Source organism: Meleagris gallopavo, chromosome 7 (genome assembly GCF_905368555.1).
Source record: "Meleagris gallopavo chromosome 7, MGAL_WU_HG_1.1, whole genome shotgun sequence".
Taxonomy (NCBI): Eukaryota; Metazoa; Chordata; class Aves; order Galliformes; family Phasianidae; genus Meleagris; species Meleagris gallopavo.
In genome coordinates, this window is record NC_139410.1 from 6,399,203 (window position 1) to 6,426,046 (window position 26,844).

The following is a 26,844-nucleotide window of genomic DNA, read 5'->3' on the forward strand; positions in this document are numbered from 1 at the left end:
GGTGCTCTAAGATACCAGCAATCCCCTGATGTTCCAAATAGCAGCAATTTATCTTCTAACCTCCAGTCTGTGAGGAAGAGGCTAGGGAAGGATCTGGACCAGCAAGTCCAAAACCAAGTTAGGACAAACTCTTCTGAGTCTGCATTTGGCTTAATCAAACTGTATTGACAGAAGGCTGCTCCTGCCAAACAGGAGATGCTGCTCCATCACACGAGCAGAACTTAGGGAATGCTCACCTGCATTACTTCTGGGGTAGGGCTGAAGGGGAAAGGACAGATGTCATCTTCAGCTAACTGTTGTTCTCCTTGGGGTAGTACATTCAGAGTTTTTTTCCATAGACCAGAGCTATTGTGCTACGTGTGTAAACGGCATCATTTTAACTGGTTATGGTAGTTTTCATGAAAAGCGGAAACCCTTTACAGTAACTTGCAAAGGAAATATTTTGCTATCTCTGTATTTGTTAAAAAACAAAAAACAACAACAAAAAAAAAAACCCACACCCATATGCAGTAACATTTTCTAAAGTGCTTCTTATCGGTTACTTTTAAAAGATTAGACTTGCATTCTGTAGAGGCATATTTTCCTAGCAGTTCATGGACCAGTAGATAGTTTCTGATGTAAAAAACCCACGACGTATTTTGTTTAAGCAAACGACACTTGCTTTGACAAATGTACTGAAGTCATGTAAGTGCAAAACCCACCACTTCTTCAAACATGGCCTTACGCTGGTTTATTAACACAACTTTACATCCTTAAGAAGTATTCTACTTCAATTCCAAGAGCAGGGATTAAATAATACAAATAAGATTTGAAATCCAATGAAGCTATTGCCTATTTACCCTGAAATAAAATAGTCTTATGATTCAACCGGTGCAAAAATCCCTCCAAACACCTTTGTTTTATTGGCAAAGTCATTTAAGGTCACTTTTGCTTCCAAGACCATCTTCTTCCACGGTTTCCACTGAAGGAGTTTTGCTTTGTAATGGCTTGTGGTTCCACAGTGATTTGTAAATGAAAAGCCTACTATGAATAACTCTACCGTAGTCACTAAATTACAGATACAGTCATGAGAAAGTCTAAAACTTACAGTGTTTTTTTTTTTTTTTTAAATTCTCAGCAAGACACAAAATTCCAGTCCAGTTAAAGTGTTTTCTTTGAATGCCATTTTAAATGGCGAGAAACAGCTGCCGTGCCTTCTGGGAGAACTTAACGCGGCGCCCCGATGTGCTTCTTATATGGTATACAGGTATTGTACGCCGAGTGTACCCACAGCAGTGTGTAGAAGGGCCCCGCAGGCACAGCCATTTGGATCAGCTACTCCTATGGATATAGTGCAGTAGGTTGGAATCTGCGTAAAGAGAACCACAGCTGGGTGGCACCTAGCAAATGTTGCAGTTGTCTGTTGTCAGAAGGCATGACGCAAAGCATCCCAGACAGCAAGACACAGATGCATCTGTAACACTGTTTGGATTCTGTCCAGTAGTTGTTTCCACTGAGAGCTGGTGGTTATTGCTGTGACAGTAAAGCACTGCGGTTGGCCTTCATCTTCTCCAAGCGTTTTACTAAATGACCGTTGCTGACTTCGAGCTCTTCAGTTTTATCCAGTGCCGAACGAAGCTGAAAGAAAGAAGTAGAAAAAAAAACCACGTAACTTTTGCAGTGTTTCCTCTTTCCAATGATAAAGCAAAGTTTGTAGTTACCAACAATATTGCAGGAGCTTCCTTACATGGTAAAGCAGCTGAAAATTCCCGGTGGAGGAGTTAATGGTGAATACAGCACTGCTGCTTTGAAGGCCACACACACAGTTACTGAGCACAGTGCCAAGAACCCAAACTATTTATAGAATGTTGAACATCTGCCTCACAGTTGGCCTTGGCTTCAGAGGCATGGAGGTTCAGAGATCTGCTGGGTGACATACACCTTTCTCACAGTGCCTGACTTTTGCATTTCTGGTTCCCAGAGTTACAGAAACAGCCTTGACGTTGGTGCCTTAATTTTCTATAAAATCCACCAATGGAGAATGCACCAGACTGCACAGAGTAACAGCTACAAAACACCCTGCGCTGATAAGGGTGCCAATGACAACACAAAACAGATTTTAGGGCTCCCCTCAACTTGGGGCTTGCTAGTAGTTAGACTGGCCCTGAGAAAAAACAGCAAGTGTCACTCCTTTTGACAGAAGGAAGGAACAGGAAGAGATGGAGCAAAAATGCCCTAGTTCTAGAGCTGCCATCCAGGGAGCACTGCAGCATTTGGGACCCTTCTGGTCTTGGGAAGCCTGCTGCCTTCCAGGACAGCATCCTAAGCAACAGACTAAGAACTGCTGCAGGTGTCTCGGTTTTGACTGAAGCCGTTGCACTTTGTGGAAGAGACTTCAAGGCTCATTAGCCCAAGAGAATGAAGCCTTTAGCACAGGTACTAGAGTACTTCCCTGGAAATAACAACACAAATCCTGAGCTCTAATTTAAAGACCACTTAAACAAGAATATCTGAACCATTTTTGGATATCACAATCCAGCACCTCACCCCCCCCCCCCCCCCAAAAAAAAAGGAAAGAAAAAAAAAGAGCTAGAAATTAGTATCCTTCTCTCAAGCAAATCTGATGTTTATTTCGGTGGTCCAAGTTTCTTCGTGATTTCTATGCTGTGATGGCTTAAAATGCCTTTATAAGCACCAGCCCCAGTGTCTTAAGGGGAAAGAATCTTATCTGATAAGCAAGACAACAAGACAGAAGGCTAAGTTCCACAAGAGATCACTTATTACGGGCATCATAGCAGGAAGAGCTATTTAGTTTTTATGGTACAGAGAGCCATACTGGAAAAACCCCTTAGGAGGCAGGCGTGAAAGCAGCTGATAAACGTATTTAAGGCTGGCTGTAGCAGTTGCTTAAAGACAACATGAAGTTTGCTAAAAGAAATAAGGTCAAAATTATGAAGAGCTTGAAAAGTGTGCTTTAAGAGAGAAATATGGGCAGTCTGGATGGGAATGCAACAGGAAAGAGGCATGAACAGATAACTGAGCAAGAAAAAAAAGGAACAATTCACATTCATTTACAGCTTGAGATTAACATGCAAAGCTGAGCATCTGAAGGCTGCACGAGCAGCACCTGAGTTTCCTATGACAGTTACATTTACAGTTACCTCTCTCTGTAGTTTGCGCTTCTCTGCTTTCAGTTCATCTTCTACTCTTTCAGCATTTTCAGCAGCAGTTTTGTATCGGGCTACCTGACCTTCCAATCGTATTACCTAATGCAAATGCAAATGTTTGGAATTAAAGATTACTCTGAAGCTTTACTCTTCTGCTGATAGTTAAGCAATACCCAATGAAAGTTGGTAGATTTATTTCAATCAAAGAAAGGCATGTTTTGAGAAAAATATATCAAAGAAGCCATGGCAACTATCTCCAGACCCTTTAGATGTATCCATATTTCATATGCTTCCAGCAACAGAAATCACAGCCCATTCACTAAATCTAGCCATTTATACCCTGATCACGAGCAAACAGTTACATTTGAACAGCACTGCACAAAACCCACATATACTATCTCATGTGCCAGGAACCATTTGAAAACTGCCAGCAGCTAGACACATGAAAGTATTCTGAGGAGCTCATAAAGTGCTCTGAGTACACATTTGTGTTTGAGAGCTTTTCATTTGGTAGACATGAATAATATATTGACTTTCCCCTAGAGATGAAAGAAAGCATTCTAGTCCTCATGACTTAACTTCAAGAGCCTTGGTGCTCCAACAATCCTGCTTTTTATTTTAAGGGAAGTCACATTAATTAAGATTGCACTTTTCACGGAGTAAAATACACTCTCTGCATTCTCATCACGAGTAAACAAACAGAACAAAACGGGAACTTACATTCTGCTCCAGTGCTGTTATCTCTTGCTCAGACTTCGCTAGTTTAAATTTGAGATCACTGATCTGTCTGTTGGCATCTCCTAAAAGAATTGCAGATTTATAAGAGATGTCAGAATAAGGCTCAACAAAGCTGTCACAACACTTCCACATTCCAGGAAACTACTTGGGGCAGTGATAGTGCAGCTCCCTGCCTTGGGTTTCCTTCTGTACTAAGAGCTGCCAGGTAAACCCACTCAGTGCCCAGCAAATAGCGGCTAACCCCAACCCTGCCTGACTGCCTTCTGATCACTCAAAGCACAATTAACCAGGTGTGATATGGAACTCATCCTCAGCTCTCCTGCAGAACATAAAGGAGGTTTCCCATCTCATTCTTGTTCGATGGATTGTTCCCTCCCCTCTAGAAGAGGTGCCTTTGGCTGGCTCCCATTTTGAAATTCCCTTAGGACTGAAGGCTCACTCCTACTTCAGGACACATGTCCATTGTACAGGCACATTCTCTCACCTTCATTCACGACACAAAAGTTCTCTTAAAATGAAAACACAGCTTACTTTGGAGGTCAATCATGTGCATATCTGTCCCATTTTCCAGGACTTCAACTTCAGACTGCACATTCTCCAACTTGCCATTCTTCTGCTTTTCTTCCAGTTGTCCCTTTAATTTTTTAACCTGAGGTACACAAAACAATTATTAAATTAAGACACTCGTTTCAGAACTCTCTTGAACGTTATGAAGCTTTTTTTTCCCTCCAAACTAAATTAAAAATACATATCTTTTCTTACATTTCCCCAAAATTCTTTTGGCAAACGACTCACCATAGTTTAAGTATCAGTGCTTATGCATAAACTTGGGACCAAGAATAATATGAGGAAGAAGAATGTTTTATTAGGAAAGCCAGAAATGTTCTGTAGGCACAGTCACATAAAACATCCTTAGTAACCCTAAACTGCGATTGATTGTGCATGAAAGCCCAAGGCCAAGAATACTGTCTGCAAATGGAAGCATAGATTGTGACGTAGAGAAACAGATCAGCTCAAGAGTTCTGAATAAAGATCATAACCACTATATCATGATATCAGCAATAATTACTTTAATTGTTATTTACCAATCTACTGTAATCCCACCAGCATTCTCTCCAAACTGCCTACTGCCCACAGAACCAGCAATCAGGAAGGCTTACTCTTAGAGGTCGTATTTGCTTTTCTAATTTCTGGACCATATTTGCTTTTTTCTCCCTTGGCATCACTCAGTCCAAAGTATTATTTTTCAGACATAGTTATGGAGGACGAAATTTAGGTGGCTACAGATAGCAGCCTGGAATACCCAGAGCACTGAATGTTAGCAACACAAAATAGGCCCCTGAGTCATTTGTTTCACACTCTGTGTTAATGCACAGGAGAATTCCAGGTGGGAAGCAGCTGAGCCTTTGGCAATAAGAATGCAGCACACGTTCTGAAAGAACAGCATGTATGTTCTGTAGTCTGTGTTAGGGGCATTCTGGTTTCCTGAAATTGTATTATTTTTATCATACGTTACATAAACACACAGCATTTCAGTTCTCACGTGCTCACCTGGTCTAGTAAGGACTCTCGTTCACCAATGAGTTTTTTCAGCCTTTCTGAAAGAGAAAACTGAAAGCTCAGTGCTAATTTAAGTGAGCCACGCATTTGAGAGTTATCTGATACAAGAGGGACCCGTTAAGGTTAGTGAAGGTAATGATGAAGGTAGTTATGCACGTACCACGGGAAATGAGGCCACAACAGGACTGGGAAGGGGCTGCAGCCAGGGGAGGTTATGTCATTCTCACAGAGCATGCTTGTCACGGCACCCACTGCATGCAAAGAGGCTAATCTTCTACATTAGGTTAGCATGCAAGAACTCTAGGGTCAAACACAACAACTGCAACACAAAATCTCACAAATCTTTACAGTTTAGCACAATGAAAACACCACAAACACCTATAATCATAGCTATGCACATTCTGAGCGCTGAAAATCCTCACTTCAAAAGGAAAACTGAACAGCATGACAGTGACATTACATTATCTTCAGTACTGTGACAAATAAAACATTTATCCATGAAATTATTTTTATTTCAAACTCAAAAGCCTGGTAAAGCATTTTTTTCTCTTTAACCCTTCACAGTCAATCATCCCAGTCAAACATCAAGAAGGCAACAGGCAATCTAGACTTGTGCTAGACTTGAACTTGGAAGTACAGCAGATCAGCAAACAGATGTGGGACATTGTTTAATAAAGAACACAATACAGAATGAGACAACTGGAAAACAGCAGTGAGTAACCAAATCACTTGTTTCTTCTTTCCTAGAAATGCAAAACGTGTAAGTATTTTAGCAGGTACTGTATGGAGCAAATGATAACTCACATTTTTTGTGATAATTAAAGTCACTCTACCTCATTAATTGACAGCCTGAGCGTGTTCAGTCATCTCAACAAAAGTACACCAAACATCACCTTCCAGTATTCTTATCAGAAGAGGATATACTGACCTCAGATAGGTCTTACTCCACATGTATGCTTATTGCAGTTATTTAGGTTTGACACACAGGTTTGCTGCAGTTTTCTTTAGTTTCCCTCCCTTGCCAGCAGGCAGTCAATTGTGCAGAATCAAGGCAGTGAGTGTGCTCAACTCCACCTCTAAGGTCCTGCCTGTTAGCTGTTCAATTGTTAAAATTCAAAGGACATACATGAAGAAAAAAAAAAAAAAAAAAAAAAAAAGACTTTCGTAAAGGTAAGGAAAGCAATTCATCAGTTACAGACTGTGACTGTTGGTTTTTACCAGGTGAATTGGTTGGGTTTTCATGGTGGTAGACAAGTATTTTTGAAAAACTTTAAAGACACAACATGCTGTTGTCCTCATTTATTGTTAAACCCTGAATAGGCCAATGTCTTCTTGCTGACCTTTTTGTTTTCTTGTTAACACAAGGAATTAAGGGAATAAACAGTCTGTATTCAATCCCACTTCTTGGGAAAAGCTCAAGTTTTCAAATGAAGCTCATGCTGACAGACATTCAGTCCACGAGCTGTTCATTACATGGTAAGTCACTCTCCTCCTGCATATACAAGTTCTCCCTATCATCAGTGATTCCAGAGCCTGGAATCAAACCTTTACCTTGACTTCTGATGCGACACCCAAATACAGATATCAATGTAACATCCCAGTACAGCACCTTGTGCATTCATTTTGAACCTCCTCAAGTCCTATCCCTTTTCACAGCCGTTTGTAACACACCCAGCGCTTTTACACGTCACAAGACAAAAAATACATTTACATTTTTGTAAACTAATGAGAAAAAAAAAAAGGTGTAAAATAAGAAAACAGTTTCATCTACCTATATGGAAAGAGGCTGAAGACAAATCCTGTAAAAAGATGACAGGGAAGGAAAATGAAGTCCAATGAAGAAAGCAAGGAGAGCAAACAGTAAAAGGAAGGTCACAGATATTCAGATAAGCGTTGGTGCCAGAGCTCATCAGAGATAAAGAAATGACATTACTATTGGTAGGCAAAGAGAATAAGGACTGATGCAGAAGAAAATCACTAAGCTGCTATAACATTAGCCCAAACTTAAGGGACTCCAAAGAGTTGAATAACTTGTTAGCACAGCCGCTGCCGTGGGGTGAAATATTCCTGCCTAATGGAAGGACTGGTCACAGCAGGTAGGGTGCAGTGCCAATCTTTTTGAGAAGAGAACAGGACAGGTGGGATGGTGGCAGCTCTGTGGTTACCAGTGTTTTCTGCTATTGTACAGGCTGGTTGAAGCCACACGACCATTGTCATTGCTTTGATAAAGCAGCTGACTCACTGTGCTGCTTCAGTGGCAAAGCTGAGTTAATATCCCCTAATCACCCACAGATACCCCATCCCTCTTCCTACTTTGAGGACAGTGTGCAGTAAGATGCAGCTGTTGATAACTTGAATGATTTGCATGGTCTACCGAGTAATTAATAGCAGTCCAGCTGAAAAGGGTAAGCTGTCCTTGGAGGATGAGAAGGCAAGCAGCAAAGGCTGCAACCCCTGAAAACACACCAGCAGTTTCAAGCAGCTATTCCAATCAGCTTGCAGGGATCCAACAACAGGCTGGACAATACTACTACTCCGGAGCCATCAATTTATACTGTATCGTTTAAAAAAAGAATAATAATACAACAGAATGCCTTCCATTCTTCCCCAGAAGCGGGAAGTTCTTGAGCTAGCATGAGGATAAGCATGAAAGTTAGAAGGCACTGGCTTTACAGTACAGATTTTGAAAGTGACAGCAGGACTACTCTTTCAAAGGGACTGTTGACTGAGGCCTTTCACTGTTACTTGCTGAATATGAAAGTTATTTCAGCTACTGCTTTTGAAAGCATGTGAGGCTAGCTGTGAAGTCACAGTAACACATAAACACGGCACTCCAGGCTACGTGTGCCCCTAGGTTTCAAGCACAGAACCCAACAAGTGTTTGAAGTTATTTTGAGAGAAGAAAGTCCTACACATTGCAACCAGCGCTCACTGCAGCAACAAAGAAGATTCCAGTAAAAACCGAAGAGCTAGAAACACCCAGATCACCTCCTTCTTCATGGTACCTGTCCGACTCCAGAAGGCAAGGACCAGCTGCCGATATTGGTTCCAAGAGGCAGCATTCATGGGTAGATTTATGATACGTGAGCTGTTCTTCGTCACCTGCCCCATGTTCTTGTTCCTGCCCTAGTTTCATTGAGATTTGGCAAGGTACTGTGGGATGAGAGCATGCACAAGGACAGTTAAGGCTCGAGGTGTCATTTTTTTCCATGACTTAGCTCTGCAGAGGGACTTCTCTAAGGATGCCATATTTTCTGAAGTGGAAAAAATGGTTAAAAATAGGTCTCCATTAATTTCCCTTCAACAATCAAGCAGCACTCCTGTTAGAAACAAACTAATGAAAAATAGAGGAAATGTTGGCAAACGCCTCATTTGAATGAGTTGTTTATAGATCCATCCACAAGTTTAGGCAAAGTCTGGAATGAATTTAATTAAATATATAACTGTATTTAATATTTAAATATACATACATTTAGAATACTTTCAACATTAAACCATATGTTACAGTTGAGTGTGGCAAAGAAAAAAATCCTTACATAATACTTAAATATACCTAAATACTTAAACAATGCCATATAATAAGAAATGATGCTTTAGAGGACGGAGACTCTTTAGATTAGAATTAAGTGTAACAGTAAGAACAACTGCTAATACTTACAGAAAACATACTGAAGCTGCTCTAAGATGGAAAGAAGCCATATGAAAAGAGTTACAGGCTTACAGTCCTGTCACAAATATAGAGCTATGGTCTCATCAAACACTGGATGTCCTCAAAGGCTGCCTGTTCCTAACAGGACAGCTCTATCACCTATGCACAAAGCAATACATTTAAAAAAGAAAGCTATAGAAAAGGGTTTTTGAAGTGAGAAGGATTTAAATATTTACACAAGCTTATAAATAGTGCTCCGGACAGACAATTTGAAGTATAAAATATGTTTATTTTAATTATATACAGCTCAGTACATTTTGATATACATCTTGTAATTTTGCAGTCTATTTGAACTCTGTCAACTATGTAACATCAACAGATAGAACCTTCTGTAGCCCCCAGCTTCTTAACTTGCATTCCCTTTGCATGTTCACCACTTAATACAACCTCAAGCTAATTATTAATTATGCAAAACATGATCTTCCTGCCAAGCACTATAAAAATGCAAGAAGAAATACATCAATGGGTTGAAGTGTCTCACTGATGCCAGTAACACAAGGTAATCCAGCTTTCCAAAAAAGGCACAGGGGCTCATATCCATATACGAGCCTTTGGTCTGACATCCATGAGGATTAAGACATCCTGAGTTACCTTCTCTCCAGAAAAAGAGGAAGAAAGAACTCTTCAAAGAAAAACATTCTTTCATAATATTTTGCAAAAAAATATATAAGGCCGTAAGGAATGCAATATTAAACATTTTTGTTTTAAAAATATATTTATATACTCGTAGGTACAGTATTGGATAGCAAACCTAAGCATGTTACAGTGTGTATTGACACTTTCTTAGGAAAAAAATACAAAACCCACGTGAGACATGGTGCAAAAGGCCCTGTTGTGGTGCAAAGTGCCAGATGAAGTAAACACGTACATGTTTGCTCCTTTCAGCAACCTATATGCTGCATTTCCTTCAAATCGTGTATTGTTCCTCCAAAGTTGAGACTTAATTCACAGTGATCTACCAATAGTTTGGAATATGTCCATTTAAGAAACATACACACAAAAAGTGGAATGAGGGTATCCTTTTTTCTTCTTTTGCTATGGAAAAGGGCTCCTAGGCTTTAATCACTCAGCAACAAATGTTAGCATTAGATCTAAGCATTGCTGATCTTTTGAGTTCCTTCGTGACAAAGCATTAACATACTTTCTGTAGCCCTATTGCACATACAAGTACATTCAGATAATCTACTTTTATTCCAGACTAGAAAGTAGGAATTTCATATAAAAGCTCCTCAGCAGCATTTATCAACACTAGAAGTACTTTGACTGTAAAAGCCTGATCAGTTCCTTTGTGAAGCTTGCTTTGTTTGGTGACACACATTTAACCTGAGACACAGCAAAACCAAACCTCTGGATGATTTTTTGTGGCTAGGTACGTCAGTGAATCATTAATATTTGCATTATCACCACTTACATGACCAAACAGTGTATTATGAGATCTACACCTGCAAGGAAAAAACAAACACCTTAAGAGTATTCCTATATTCCTAAGGGCTGATTTATTGTGCCAAGTATGTGCTTCGGTACAGAGCCTGATCAAATGACTTCTAACTTGTATGGGCTGAAATTCAGAACTTAGGACATTGTACAGTCATCTTTAGATTTACCTTGCCCTTCCTACCACCTCGCAAATCCTCTTTGCTTTCAGCCCTGTTACAGCCAGCACTTTCCAAATCCTGTTCTAGAACATTTTCACCTGGTGCGTTTTCCACTTCATTAGAATCTGATGCTTTGTTTTCATCTGCCACCACATCAGCCTTCTTGTCAGTTTTCAGTGCTGATGCTTCCTCTTGCAAGTGCCCTGTTTCTTCAGACTCATTTCCTTTCTTATGCTGTAAGCTGTCACCTTCAGTCAAGGCGTCAATGGTTTCTATTTTGCCAGTTCTCTCTCCAGCTTCACCTGTTTGGGCAATTTTTCTGATCACGCTGTTTGTTCTGTCATCCTCTTCACTCTGTGCATCAACTTCTTCTCCATCGCATTTTTCATCAGTTTCCAGTGTCTGTTCTGAATCCTCATCAAAATCAAATGCATCACCATCATCTTCTTCTTCCTCTACTTGGCCCTCGAGTCTAAGTTGCTCACTAACATTTTCATCTAGCTCAGCTTTCTGTGCAAGAGAATTATCTGCATCTTCCATAGAAGTAAGTTCATCACCCTGGTGGTCTGCAAGCTCTGACTGTTTTTTATTTTCTTTAAATTCTTCTTTATCAACTTGGTTCTCACTACTTACACTATGACATACAACGGACTCCTCTTTAGATTCACCTTCCTCTTGTTTGACTACATTCTGTGCTTCACTTTCTAAAGAACTATTTTTCTCATCCTCTGTATCACCTGTAGTTTCTTTACCGCACTGAACTGTTTGAAGCTCTACCTCTGGCTTTAAGTCTTCTGTTCTATTATGCTCTAAGTATTCTATTCTATTTTCCTCTCCTTTCCCAGACACATCCCCTGTTTGCATTTCTATTTCTTCAATTTCATCATCTGAAAAACCTGGGTCTACACTGGTTTCCTGAGATGCCATTTCTTTCACAGTGTCTGTGTCTGGCTCTGTCTGATGCAGTGCACTTCCTTCTACCTTGTTAGCAGAGCCCACAGACTCCCCAGATGCTTTCTCCTGCTTTTCTGCAGAATCTGAACACGCCTCCAAGTTTCCAATCAATACTTCCTCCTGTCCATCTTTCTCAGCAGGTTCAAGTTCTGTTTGCTCCTGTGTATTCTGTTCCTCTAATAACGCTAACTCACCATCCTCTGAGGAAACTGGCTGGATGTGTGCCTGATCTCCTCCCTCTTCATTTGTATCTGATGGGGCACCACTTTCACATGACTCCTCCCCTTCCAAGCCTGTGGAATCTCGTTCCATTTTCTGACCCTGAACTGCACTCCCAACCTCGTTTTGTTCTCCAGCTCTATCACTTCCAGTTTCATCAGCTGTTCCATCAGTGCAGTCTTTGCTTTCAACAAGAGCTTTCCCCAAGACCTCTGTAACTTTGTTTTCAGCACTTCCTTCTGAGCACTGGAATGTTTCAGCATGGCCCTCCACCTTTACCTCTTCACTATGTGAGCCTGCTGACGCAGGCTCTGGTAGCCCTGACTGGCCAGAAACCATTTCACTACTGTCACCTGCACTGTCTGCTGCTTGCTCCACCTCATTAGCACTCAGTGCATGGCTAGCTTCCACATCCTCTCCTTCTTCTTGCTGTGGAGCAGCTTTTTCCAGTTCATGCTCTGCACCTAAGTCACCGTGCATTTCCTGAGGACTCTCAAAATCCTGACCTTGCAGTGAGCCCATTTCTGAGATCTCAGTTGTCCTTGGGTTTAAGCTACTATGTTCAACCTCCTCGCTACCAAGCTGCTGGGCTGCTTCTGCTGACTGTGTCTCCTTTCTCAAATCATCTGCATCCCTATCATCATTTGAAGACGCATTCCCTGACATGGGTTCTGTAAGGCTTTGAATTTGTTCTGTAAACCTACTATCTGGTAACATCACTGTTGACAGAGCATCAGTTTCTTCAATCATTTTTTCTGCTTTTGTATTTTCATCAGCATGCAATGTCTGTACTTCCTGTTCCTCAGACTCCTCTTTGTGTTCCTCATGCTCAGAATTCTGCAAGATTTCTCTTTTCCCCACATCCTCCAAAATCTCATTTTTCATGTCCACTTCATTGGCTTTGCCTAAAAGACCATTGAGAAAGTTGAAGGGACCACACCACAGCTCTTACCTCCCCACTTAAAACCCAAAAGAGAATGAATCAAAGAACAGGTTAATGGAAGATCGGCTTTTGCCAATTATGTGAGGCAAAGCAGCAATTGAATTAGTAAGGGTATGGGTTTTTTGATCAGTGAAATTCACCACCATCACCCTCTCAAAGCAAGAAAAGCCTTCAGTGCTGGCCTGTGTTTTTGTCAAGTAAAAGATCTATGCTCTTGGCTATGTGAATTACAGCTTCTGGAAATGAAAACAACTTTCAAGCAGTGCAATTTAACAATAATATCTGCAGATGTAACTCTGTAACTGTAAAGACTGCATTTTCTCAGCAGTATTTTCTACAACTTCAAGCCTAACACCACTCAGTGCATGCAAGAGTGTGTCTGATGCCAGTAGAATGAAGTAAGCAAGAGTAACTCAGTAGTATTTCATCACAGGCATCATCAGTGTTTACGTATATATAAATCTGATTGGCAAGCAAATGTTTCAGCTGTTCAACATTACCAACACAGATACTTAGTGCCACTCCATCCACTCAAAGGGATGGGGACTTCTGTAGGTTGGTTGTTGTTTTCTTCCAACTTTACTTAGAAGCAACAGGTACTAAATCAACACTGTGGCTTCAGTAGTTAGCTTTCGAGTCTATGTTGTACCTGTTTTCAAATAAACAGAATAAGGAAAGACAGAAAACATATTACATTTAAATATATACCCTTACCTTGATTTTGGTGCTCCATATTGTTTCCATACAAAAACAGAGTGAGGAAGAAGCAGCCAACAGCAAGATAAACTGCACTTGCAACTGTTGGCTGCTTGTTGCTATTTACTATGATGTTGATTTAGAGCAATAACAACAAAAATCCCTTTTGTTATTGTAACAGTTCTCTGAGTGGTCACTCATCACAACTGGACAAGGAGTAAGTTTTTGCCAACCAGATTTCTCCTTCTTTACAGTATCTCAGAGTCAAATTCATTAAATTTAATGGCATTCATTCCATTATAAGAGGCTGAAGTGGTAATATGAACTGCTCACCAGTACGAGATACCAAGAATAAAGAATTCATGCAGCAGAGTGTTTTAATGGTGACCACCATTTCTGTTCAGCAAATGCTTACAGTTCTCAGGAATGTAAGCAAACCAACATACAAGCTTTTTATGTTAAACTAAAATGCTTTTATTTTGATTCTTTAAGATACGTGCAGAAAAATGCTGAATGACATGAATTTGGGACAATTCAGAGTTTAAATAGTAATCCAAATGACTGCTACTTATCTGTAACATGTAATATTTGTATTCTTGTCCTTTGTCACCTCGAAGGGGGAATGAAGTCTGCTTTTGCAGGAAACTGCACAACACACTTGAAGTGATAATAAATATGAAGCAGGAAAATGCACAACGTGATGTGAAGCACAAGTGATTCAACAAGTGGCATGCTGCGTGACATGTTAATTGTCCCACTAACAAAAGCCCAAACTCCAAGCAAAGAGGAATGAGTGGGCAGACAGACAGACAAATATGAAAGGATAGCCAGCACTTACCTAGCATCCCGTCCCCTGCTGTCTTTAATGCCTGTGTTGTGCCTTGAACAGTTTTGGAAGAATCCAAGTGTCCTTCATTATCAAGAACTTCTGATGCCTCCCCATTGGTGGCTATGTCAGAGTCTGGGATTATTCCATGTTTCTATGGAGAAGCAAAAGCAACGCTTTAAAGCCTGCTGCTCAGTGAGAATAGGATCGTTCAGATGTTCTTGTCCTTGATATTCTGAACAAATAATTGCTTCAATTGCTCCATTAAAAATGGCTGCAAGTCAGAAAATAGCACAGAATATTACAGTTCCCTGTTTAGCCAGCATCACAGAAAGCATGTGATACCAGCAAGGCTTCAATCTTTAAACATAATTCTGCTGTGTCAAGTGCTCCTCAGAGATGAGTCTCCTACAAAAGCAACAGTTTAATGCTGAACATTACAGTCTATACTAAGAGCTCACAATCAATATTAGGGAGAAGGACTTTATCAGAAAATGCCTGAAATGGCAACTTATAGGCAACACGACAAGAGTTCTTGCTACTCAGCTACAAAAATGCACAGGAAGGAAAGGTTAGCAGTCAGTAAGCAGTAAGCTTCTCTTACTCCTCTTGCATACCTTCAGTTGCTCCTTCAGTATAATCACTTCATCTCTAAGGTCATCCCGCTCACTCCTTATGGAATCAAAGAAATCTTTCTGCCTCTCTAAGGCCTGAGTTCGCAACACAGACAGAGAGGGAGGAGATGTAAAGAGAGGAAAGGAGAAAAGTAAAGATCATGAAAAGCAAGTGTAAACAAGAATGAGCAGACTTAAGATATTCAAAGATTCATGGAAGTGATATGTGAAAAAAGTAAAGTTCAAAGATTAAAGGACCAAGTTTTCAGACACAGACAAGCTTCAAATCCAAGAAATGCACAGCTTATTCAGTAATAATCAGCTCCAGGAATTCCTGTTAAAGACACTCGGAGCCCAAGCTTCATTAGAAATCCTTCCAATGAGGATCTACTTTTCCCTCTTATCTGCTAGATGAGTCCATTCATATTACTTCAACGTGTAGTTGAAGACATAAAGCGATTCCCATGTACTCAGACAAGAGGATGAAAGCAGGCCTGACATTTTAATTGTCTATAAAAGGGCTATTAATTGCACAGGTTACCATGATGGCTGCATTACATTTCAATTAACTTGAAAACTGCAATTAAGTCATCTTCAGACTTTGGGATGTAATGTGTTGCAAAGGTGTAATTTAGTATGGATCCCCTTTGAGATTTCTTATATAAATGCACAAATAGAACAATAACAAAAATCAGACACTTGAGTTTCAAACTGCAAGAAGTTATGGGACATCAGCAGTATGATTTATTTCCCTTCTATATTCAGAAATTCTTCCAGTATTCATTGCTAGCAAAGAAAGCAATGCTTCTCTTTAAGAGCATGTTTCCATTTGGCCTTTGATAAGGGCTGGTGGGAAGGCACGAGAAGCAAGGGAGAGTTCGGGACTTTCATCCCCACAGGCCACAAAGAGCTCTATTGCTTCTTGATCACACTCCAGTTTCTGCTCAGTCTGCAGATTGAATCCAAACAAGCAAAAAACCAGTGCTGACAGCATTATAAATAGCACTTTCCTTCTCAGTACAACACACACAAATGAAGCACCATGGCAAATAAAAATCCCTAGGTTTCAAATTCAGAACAGCTGCTAAGTTTTTCTTGGATTTTAGTGTTGAACAAAGACAAAATGTGCTACTTGCTAGTTCACTGGTAATATACTAAGCCAGCCACACCAAGCAGAGTCACTCAGGAGTATATTATTCACGAGGTTTTGCAAAAGCAGGATCAGCTGAAGAACGACAATGCCACTCTGAACACACTTCAGGAGTTGACAGTCCTACCCCTATTTTTTTGTCTTTCCACTCTATTGTCTCCTGAAGATCAGAAATTTCCCTGACATAGCTCTGCTGTTTCTGTTGCAGCTGTTGGATTTCCTGAGAGACAGGAGCAAAATGAGAAGACAGAAAGTAGGAAACAGGTTAACAAGACAGTCGAGATTGCAGCGATGCCAAAGAAGTCAGGTGAAGTAAAAGGGTATCTGCATGCACAATATGATAACTTCTCACACGTCACCTAAATCTATGCTTCCTAAGGCAATCTTACTATTCACAAGCTGATTTATAAAGTTAGATAGTTCCACTGCTTTCCTCCACATCTCCACAAGCAGCTGTTGAAAAAACAGCTTATTTCACATCGTGGACAATGCAACTTCAGATAATACTTAGGAAAATACTATTTCTGTAAGTTAGCTCTGAACCTGCTTGGCCTGGAACACTAATATTTCTTCAGGTGACAAACTTGAGAAGGGAATAAAATTCTTTCCTTTCTACACACTTATTGCTAACTGGGCACACAATGATCAAATAAACCAGTAAAAAGAATGAAGTTACTTACTGCAAGCATTTCTTCTCTTTGCTTCAAAGCCTCTTTGATTTCCTTAAACTGAAACTGCAATATGCTATGAGCGTGCTTCTCTCTCTCAAATTCCTATGAATGATGAAAAATTCATGAGATGAAATTGATCAAAAATAGCATCCCATGAAAAACTGGAGGAAATAAGCCCAGCAACCAAGAAAATGCTTACTGCCACGCAATTCCTCAATATGTTTCTAATCACAATCCCACAAGAGTACAGTTTTATTATTGTCTTATTTGTCCTTTTCCCAAAGAACTATTATTACATCAAACAGAGAAGTGACAGACATCATTTAGCAAGCTTCACAATCTGAGCAGCAAGATGCCAGTCAGTAGCTGTTACAGCCTACTCCTACTGACTTCACAGATGAATGGATGGGAGTTTAACCCACACTTCCTATGTAAGAACAATGCAAAAAATTCACTAGACATTAAGGTCTTAAAAAAACCCAAACAAATGAAAAGCCAAACCCAAATCAAAACAAAACAAATAAAAAGACAACAAGTGAACCAACCAAAACTAAACAAACCAAGCACCAAATCTTCCAGGAACTGCATGTTTTGCAGCACACTATAGTAAAATGCCCCCAGGCTACTGGGACAGTTCTGAGAGGCAAACCCAAGTCACAGATTTATTATTTAACACCAGCTTACTAGCTCTCAGATGCTGAATTCATGCAAAACAACTCAATGCTCAACCACATAGCTGCTTTAACTCTACAAGCTGCACAACTCTCTTTGGAAGGGAGTGTCATGCGTTAAAATACTCCAGAAATTACTTTGAACAAAATCTTTAAATTTACTTCCAATATACAGTACAAAAGGATGGATGATACTGTAGTAGTACTGCAGTGTATCCTTCCCATATTAAACATTTCTTCACTTTAGAAATTGCTTTCTGAAACACAAACTAAAGCAAAAATTCTACTTGTATGATTGCAAGCACATAGCATGTTGCTATATAAAAAATAACTTATTTAAAATCTGGAATAGTAATTTGGTTTGATCCTCTCAAAGATATCAACCCCCCAGAAGTCTTTCACTGCTAAATCACATGCCATTTCTATATACGTACTTTACTCTTTTCTTCATATTGCCTCCTGGATTCTGCAAGCTGTTCCTCTAACTCTAAGAGTGCATCCTTCAGAGTATCTACTTGGTACATGAAATTTGTTTTCTCGTTGTCCAGTTGAGCATTTGACACCATAGCCTTTTTGTATTTCTCTTCGACTTCAGCTAGAGAGTCCTGTAAAGAATAAGCAACCACAGTAAGAGGTCGGTTACAAAAAAATCACTCTGCCAGCCAAGACCTTAAGTGAGAAAATGAAAGTGTAAGACTACAAGCCTCCTGAGTAGTCCTGCTGAAAACAGTGCTAATCATCTGCAGGACAGACTTAGCAGCTGTCCCAAGGTGAGGATAACCTCCCCTGTGTTCCCACACAGCTTCTGTTAACGAGCAAGAAACCTTACCTTGGGATGGATTAAAATGCTTCCTGTTCTCTGCTGCTTCAGCTCCTGCTTTCTCAGGGTTTTCTTCCTTCTCCCTCCTCCCCCTGCCCCTGAACGCTGATAGCTCAAAGCAGCTGATGAAGATATGACAAGTTGCAAATTCTTTTTCTTTAAAGGTAAACTAACCTTGATTTAAGATCATTTTATGTCGTCCAATCTCAATGGGGTCGGCTTTAACATAAGGCAGTTTAACAGCCACTTCAGGCAAATTTCAGTGTGAGGTAGGAGACACTAATATAACTAAGTACACTAACTCAGGAATTAGAATTTGCTGTGAAAGCTACAGCTTTTGTGATGTGATGCATCATTTTTGTTTCCTAAATCGCTTTCCATCTTAACAAGTTTACTCTGTAAGATACAAATCCCAGTGTCCTGAAAACCCATCTTAACAATTTGATCTGAATATAAAGATTGAGATGTTTGCAACAACAGACAATGGCAAAATAAAGATCAGGACCATTCCCCATGCTGTGCAGTCAAACTTGCAGTACTTGATTTTAATAGGGTGATAAAGGTCTTACATAGGCAAACCAGTGAGAGTATGCAAAGACACACATCATTTTAGTTTCCAGATCAAGCAACTTTTCTAGGAACTTCAGCACTATTGGCATTGCTCCTATAGCACAGGCAACTTCCATATACTTCCCATTCCATTCAATAAACAGAACTGGGGATAACAGAGTAAGATGATCACAACAGTAATTCCAAGCCAGTTTAGTTTACATTTCTATCGACAAATAAGAGCATTTGTCTTTGAGCCTGTGTAAATTTATCTCCTGAAACACAAGTTGTGTTTTGGCACAATTTCCAGCCCAAGAGTAAGAAATATTAAGCACAGGAAAACAGTCAGAATTTGGAAACAGTGGAAAGATTAATCTCAGAAATTAGCTGGAAAGGAAGTATATGTAAGTAAGTTAAGGGAGTTGCTGCAGCACTCCTTCAGCATGCTACGTTTGTTTTTATTAGCATCAAGTTCCACCACAGTTGGGCACTTGGACACCTTTACATCAAAGTAAAGCCAGAATTAAATACTGCTATTGAGACCTGCTGTGGCTTAGATACAAATCACCAGAGATGCATGTTAGTCATTGCATCAAAACTCCTTTCTAGCTTTGTGGAAGTTGTAAGTGCTTCCTTGGTGCCAGCTTCCAATTTTGGGAGGCTTCCTGGATTACAAAGCTATTAAAAAAAAAAACCCACAACCTAGTAATTTTCATTTGCAAGAATGATTACCTTTTCAGAACATCAAGTAAGACATGCAATAGCAATCAGCAGTCTTTCAGTTCATATTTAGAAGCATTGCTCACCACAATCAACAGACACCAGAAGGGACATTCTTCCTGGTAATGCAATGCTTTCCACAGTTTACAACCCCTCCCAGAAGAAAAGTGTGCAAGGTCAGTGCTAAGTCTCATCCTGGCTCTGTGAACTTTTAGCTGGTGTTAATTAGCACACCTCACACTGCAATACACCAGTACCTTCATTTCTTTCAGTCCCTGCATGTATTTGCCTTCTACATCTTGAATCTGCTCCTTTAACTCATAGATATCCTGAGAGAAATGGTGAGAAAGGTCAATGATGTCACTGAGACTAATGGGTACAAATGCATATGGAAGAGCAAGTATCCAAAGTTCTGATGTAAGTTATTTCTACAACACAAGTTAAGCAGTCTGATTGTAATCTGAAAGCCTTGCTAGAGAGCAAATCTGATAGCTTCTGTTGAAGTTGTCCAAGCAAGTCTGAAATACAAGCTGTACTACCACTATAAGAGAAGACTGCACAAAATCCATCCATCACATTAACTGCAACTGTAAGGCCCATGTCTCTCCTTTTTGTCCTTGGTCACCACCAAACGACTGCTTTCAGCTTTCTTATGGTGCTGAAACTGGACTGAATTGCTTGTATCTGAGCTCTCCAATGGAAATTCCAGATATTTTAACTTGCTGTAATGACTGAAAGTTAACAGAACACACATTTCCAATTTAAAAATAGATTTCAGAATGCAGCCTTAAAACAATCTTCAGAAAAAAACCCAAAGAGTTTAGTTAGGGACTACCCAGACACTCAGATAAAAATAGCCATTGTTCAATACAGTTTATGTTGGCTTTAAGAACCTCTCACCTTTATTTCTCTAATAGATGCCTCTGTATCTGCCGAGATGGATGTATCCCCGCTGCCTCTTCGTGAAGAAGTCCCACCCAAGGAAGCTAAGGTAGCTGCTGACAGACTTGAGACAGTACGTGCTCCCTGGAATCACAAACAGTTAAATAGGATTGTGAATACTCTTTTTCTAGATATTGTTTTTAATACACGTAACGTGGACTATTTATCTGTTGATGAAGATAAATGACAAAACAGCAACTGTGTCTTTGGCACCTAACTGGTCTCTAATGCCACAGGAAACATTAGAAACGAGTGCTAAACCAAACCCAGGGGAATGGGAGCTGCTGTTACTCAGCTCCTCAGCAAGGGCAGCTTTAACATCAGGCTGGGAAAGAAGTACTCATGCATTTCTACATCATGCAAGTTCCATTAACATCTCTCAGGAAGAAGAACAGAGATTAAGATTAGCAAGAGGTGGTGATGAGAAAAAAGAGACCAGAGCTAAACATTGTTATCTTTGTGCACAAGTTAACTTTTAAGTATTAACTCTCAATTAGACAAAATCCTTAGGGGCTAGTACCATCTTGCCAGATACTTTCAGAACTTGTATTATGTTATAGATGCTTTTGACTACTCCTTAAACTCTTCTGCTTTCATTTGTACTTACCTACTCCGCAGCAATAGCAACACTGTGTTAGAGTAGTGGGGGTAAGGCCAATTTCTCACTGCTGCAGTACAATCTTCATTTTATTTATTTTTATGCAATACCATCATTAAGCTCTACTAAACAAAACCAATATTCACATGGCTTAGCCTGAAGCAATGTCAGTGCTGTTAAATGTCAACTATTAACCCCTGAATGACCATGATGGTTTCAAGTCTGTCTTCAAAAAATGTAGGGTGGTGAGGCACTGGAACAGGTTGCCCAAGGAGGTTGTGGATGCCCCATCCCTACAGGCATTCAAGGCCAGGCTGGATGTGGCTCTGGGCAGCCTGGTCTGGTGGTTGGTGACCATGCACACAGCAGGGAGTTGGAACTAGATAAGCACTGTGGTCCTTTTCAACCCAGGTCATTCTATGATATGATTTGAGTAATAGAAACTCTGTTAATTCAAACTCACTACAAATTCAGATAAAAAAAATAGCTGTGTAGAGCAGTTCACAAGATCCTTCTTACCTTCTCAAAATCTTTTTCTGGCCGCTCCTCAATCTGTAAAACAAAGGTTTAGAAGGAATCATTAGATAATGAAGTACAGTAGAAGGCAATACAATGCCAGAAGGCAATACAATGCCAGAAGGCAATACAATGCCAGAAGGCAATACAATGCCAGAAGGCAATACAATGCCAGAAGGCTAACTGTTAAACCTTTGAGATACTTTTCATTAGCAATTTCTCTAATGAACCTAAAACAGCAACTTACTTAAGTAGAGAGATCAAAACTATTCAAATGAAAGGTGAACATACTTCCAGATCAAGACAGCTTCTTGAAGGTACAGTTTTATGGACTTTAAATAAATTGAAGCAACTCCGCCTCTCTAAAAAGCAAGGCACCAACTTAGGTTTGAAGGACTGGATTGCTTCTGCACCTCTCCCAAAAAGAAGAGGAAAAAAGTAGAAGAGAAATGTAAAGCTCAGAACCTCCAATAAGTTCAGTGTTCTCCTTCTGTTACAAAAGGTGTCTGACTTCAAGCAAAAATCTACGTAAAGCTGAGACGACAAAAACCGACCCTGCAATCACGTATCTGGGACCAGCTCAAAGTCTAAACAAACAGCTGGTCTATGATTTCAGAACTTCCCTGGAATTTACTGGTTCAGAAGACCAAACTTACGCTAAAAGCAGCCCAGAACAAAAAAGACTGGAGCCAAAGCAGCATTTAGGAGCAAGAAAATTATCAGGAACCAAGACCAGTTCAATGCTCAGAAGGCAGAGCAGAACCACATACAACCTGGGCAGATGCAAGAAGCCCAGATGTCAGCTTCTGGGAACGCTTAGCACAGCAATCGAGATGGTTTCCTGAAAAGATACTTCTCAAAAACAAACAGCTTACCCAGATCAAGAGCCTAAGAGAGCTAAAGAGAAGAACGATTTTGAAATGACTGAGAAAGCAATAGAGATCTGCTTCAGAGGAAGGCAGGGCATAGCTGAGGTTAAGCTAATATATTTCATTGGAGAGAACTAACTCAAAAATTCCATCTCTTTCCAATCACTCAGCACTCATATTCCTTTCCTTGGAATTATACAGAGCAATGTGTGGATGACCCCACTTGCTATGTTGCATTTTACCCACAGTACCCCATTACTTCCATTTCTGGACAGCATAGGTTTCATATGGCAGCTTTCCAGCCCAGCCAAACACTGCTTTGCTATGTAACAAGAGAGTTGTGAAGGTGTAATACTGGTGTGTTACCACAAATTAATGCATACATACACACACACACACAGTTTTTTATATCCACAAATTTATATGCTGCCTTTTGCAAAGTCTGCATTATGGCTTCGGGGCACAAATGAAAATATTGCTTTCCTTCAATGATTAGCACAATAAGGATGAAAAGATGTTTTTAATAAGATAAAAACATCAACATCTACTCTCTTCTTTAAGTGAAGCATCACACGAGTTAAATAAAAGCTTCCATTTACAAAGGGGAAGACATTAAAGCTAATGTGTTGAAAGATATGCATGCAGTGGATGTTTCTACTCAGCTCTCATCCCCATACTGTGATGTTTGCTGCAGATTCCTTGCAAAACAATCTTCAATAATTGAGACTTATGATAGGATGTAATCATTCAGAGCTATTAAGTAACTTTTAAAGTGCATGTGGTTTCAAAAATAACAGGAGCTTTCATTTTGCCCAGCCATGCTCTGCAACACACGTCTATTTGGTGCCACAAATGAAACAGCCACAGCATTTTCTCCTTAAAGTAAGAATCACTGCTGGTTATTTCACCTGTTTTGAGCAAAGCCGTTTTCCTTTGCCCAATATCACTTCATTACAAAGATGTAATGTTACGTTTATAAGGCAGCGGTGCCACAAAAGCTGTAATGAGTGACTTGTGAATGACAGAAGCCTCTTTGATATGAATGTTTCCCACAGTTCTCATTCAGCTCGCTGATGGAGTGCTTTCCAAACACAGGCAGCCAGCAGGGGGAACCCCGGTTGTTCAGCCTTCAGCCAGTCTCCAAGGAGTCCTTGGAGCCCTGGGCATCTGATCCAGTGAGAAATCAAAGGACGTTCAGGAAAACCTCTTTATTTGAAGTCACACAAAAGTCTTGTTTTGTCTGAAAAACTTATCTTCCATATCTACATGCAGTAACAAGTATCGTAGCAGCTAGACTGAAAACAAATGCTCCAGTTTCACTTTGCTACACCCAGCATACTTGCTAAGAGAGAGACTAAGATAAATTCACTTAATGATACATGACCTTGAATTTATGGAACACTGTCATCTTTCATTTCTACAAAGGCACAGGTATGTCTCTAACCAGATTATCTCCTTCACTGGCAGCAAGTTGGGCAATTCGTGTCTTAGCGTACAAAACAAGAAGGTAAAGGAGAGAATCTTCTGAGGAACCCCAGCACACACACCTTTGCTTTGGCAAGAGCAACTGGCTGCTCTTTGTAAAAAGAAGTGAGTGGGATCAGAGTTCAGCCTCTTCTGAAAGTTGGATCAGAATAAATCCCTAGCCACGTTACAAAAATGTCAGCAATATCAGAGGCTTACCGCAGCTGGAAACCTCACAAGAGCAAAATCATCCTGCACGCCTATATATGGATATAGTGCCTATTTTTCATAGACACTAAAATCATTTTAGCAGTGTCTGAGAAAGTATTCCTCTCCACAGCATGGAGGACTGGCATGTTAACCTTGAAGCTGTTCTGTCAGTGACTGCCCAGGACAGAGCATGAGCTGCAGTGTGTCTGACACAAGTGCTCCAATACCTCCTGTGCAGCCCTGAAGCCTGGTGGCAGTTCTGCATTAAATCCCAGCTGCACACAGGAGAGGAGAGGAAAAGTTACTCATATTTTTAAGTCAATGGGCATCCCCCACCTCTCTGGGCAACCTGTGCCATTGCCTAATGGCCAGTCTAAATCTCCCCTCTTCTGGTTTGAAACCATTTCCCCTTGTCCTATCACAGCAGACCCCACTAAAGAGTCTGTGCCCTTCCTTCTCATACCTCTCTCTGCATACTGAAAGGGCACTATCTGGATCTTGCATTTAGATCACTTCCACGTAAAAGCAAGGCCTTGGCTGTGACAGATCTAGTTAAGATCGTTTCCTGCTCTTGAAGCAGTGCAGCAGGGTCTGAAAGGAAAAAAGCGGCCCGCACTGAAGAGCCAGCAGAGCAATCCATCTAGCCACAACCATACACCTCTGGCTGCCTGGCAGGGGCTCCCGGTGGCTCAGGGATCCTGAGTGTTTGTCTGATAGGAAGAGCCGCCTTAACTCCAGCAATTAGCACTGAAAAACACTGCTGAACTTTGTCAGGCCTCAAGTGGATCTGTCACAACTATTCTCACTCAGGAATGCATGTTACGCCAAAGCTCGTTATTTAAACAAACTTATCAGTGTCGGAAACACGAGTGAGCATTGGAGAGGTCTAAGCAGATGCAGGTCCTGCCAGCGCCCAATGTAAATCTTTTGGAGCAAGGAAAAGGTAAAGCTTCAGTACACAGACAACTGCTTCCATGCGAAATAAATCTGTTGCTGTTTTCATTTCATTGCTGGCAAGAATGTGATAAGCTTCTTCAAACGACAAATGCCGTTCACAGCCGTGCTTTAATTTACATCCCAAGGCCTGCCCTTGCTGAGTGGCACTACATCTCCAGCCAAAAGCTGGCAAAACTACTGTAGCTTTTGGCATGCTGCTTAATCAACAGTGATAGGGGGAGAAACAGAATTCTCAGAGAGGATTTAAGTGACAGCATATCTTACTCTTTAATTCACAAAGTTATGTTCAAAAGTTTTCCCTTCTCAATATCCAATTCCTCATGAGAGTCAATCAAGCTAAGGAATGGTTCAATTCCATTCATCTGCCACATAAATGTAAGAAAAATCATATTTACATTCAGTGTTAGGCACTGATTTTTATCACAGCACACAGATATTGAACTATCAAACCGGTAGGTGACAAAAGCTTGCTGAAAACTCAGCCTGTTCAGCCCTGAGTGCTTCCTGTCTCCTTGCAGACCAAATTCAGTGTGGCATCTCTCCAGTTTCTGGGCTGACACAACAAACCACCTCCACCCACTTGCATGCAAACAGTCCAAACTCTGAGCAGAGAATTAAAATAAGAAAAATCCCCTGCAAGTCCCAGGAGGGACAAACTGTGTTTTGTTATTACTAAGAGCAACTTGCATTAATGACTCAGAATGCGTGCAAAAAAAAAAAAAAACCAACACATAATGGAAGCTAATGCCAACATAGGGGTAACCAATTCTTACACTTCAAGGGCCGTAATGGCAACCCTAGCTATACTAATATTTTTTTTTTGCCTTGTGAAAAATTAAAATTCAGTTTTAAAGGCTTTTATTCACACGCTTTATTCAGCACCTTTCTCAGATGGAAAGACAGGGTTTGCTCAATGACTCAAAGCCTTGCCCACTGCCTGCTGAAGGTAAGCAGCATAAATGTGTGGGCAGAGCTCAGGCACCCATCCCTGCTATGCTGCAGGCACTCTGTGCAGTTCCAGCTGTGGAACAAAGTGCCAAAAATGCACTTCCAAACTGCAGGCTGTGTCTGGGGGGAACTGTGTGATGGAAGACACCAGATATGATGCCATTCATCACTGCAGTTACTGAAAAACACCACTCCAAATTTCCATGGTACAGCCTACCTCGCTTCTTGCTGTGCTAGCTTGAGTATCCAGATATCCCCCTTTAAAAGCCACCAAGGCAATAGATGTTATGACTAGAGAGAGAGGCATGTTGTGTGTGTTAATTCATATCACCATCCTATCACTCTGCATCTTGAGGATGTGGTAGGCAATCTGTAACAGGTCCCGCATCACCACATTACTGCTTCACTAAGAAGAGCACCAAAATGCAGCACCACACTTCCAAACACACTCAGTGTGAAAAGACTAACTGGTTACAGATAAGTTTACTGTAAGCTGCACGTTTCTTGTAAAAGGAAAGCTGTCACCACAGTATCAGGCCTTGCTCTGAAACTAAGAACAAAGTATTCAGAGGTGGGAACACCTAGATGGAACAAGAGAAAACAGTGACATGCCACTGAAAATAGGAGACAGCTACTTTCTATCAGTAAGAAGCAGGGGAAAAAGTAGATGTCTTGGCTGACTATAGTCACAGGAGTTGCACAACCTTTAGTGTTTATGCCTTGCCCAGCCATCACCACTCAGGAGTTCATGATGCTGTC

The 26,844-nt window shown here is 40.6% G+C and overlaps 2 protein-coding genes across 2 annotated transcripts in view; both read right to left on the minus strand.

Annotated features, from left to right (window-relative positions):
* Positions 1 to 1,506: 1,506 nt before the first annotated feature.
* LOC146543932 (leucine-rich repeat flightless-interacting protein 2-like) lies at positions 1,507 to 8,555 on the minus strand. Its single transcript, XM_085228212.1, has 6 exons — positions 8,450 to 8,555; positions 5,436 to 5,482; positions 4,416 to 4,533; positions 3,867 to 3,946; positions 3,141 to 3,245; positions 1,507 to 1,617 (listed from the first exon to the last, which is right to left on the minus strand). The coding sequence occupies exons 1-6, from the start codon at positions 8,553 to 8,555 to the stop codon at positions 1,507 to 1,509; spliced, it is 567 nt and encodes a 188-aa protein (XP_085084338.1).
* Positions 8,556 to 9,361: 806 nt separating this feature from the next.
* Positions 9,362 to 26,844, minus strand: part of LOC100550595 (uncharacterized) — an 80,059-nt gene continuing 62,576 nt past the window's right edge. The window contains 10 exon segments of the mRNA XM_085228411.1: positions 9,362 to 10,760; positions 10,763 to 12,826; positions 14,399 to 14,540; positions 15,004 to 15,096; positions 16,278 to 16,370; positions 16,831 to 16,923; positions 17,927 to 18,097; positions 19,839 to 19,910; positions 20,482 to 20,607; positions 21,641 to 21,673. Coding sequence (XP_085084537.1) covers positions 10,726 to 10,760; positions 10,763 to 12,826; positions 14,399 to 14,540; positions 15,004 to 15,096; positions 16,278 to 16,370; positions 16,831 to 16,923; positions 17,927 to 18,097; positions 19,839 to 19,910; positions 20,482 to 20,607; positions 21,641 to 21,673 — 2,922 coding nt within the window. The 3' untranslated portion in view covers positions 9,362 to 10,725.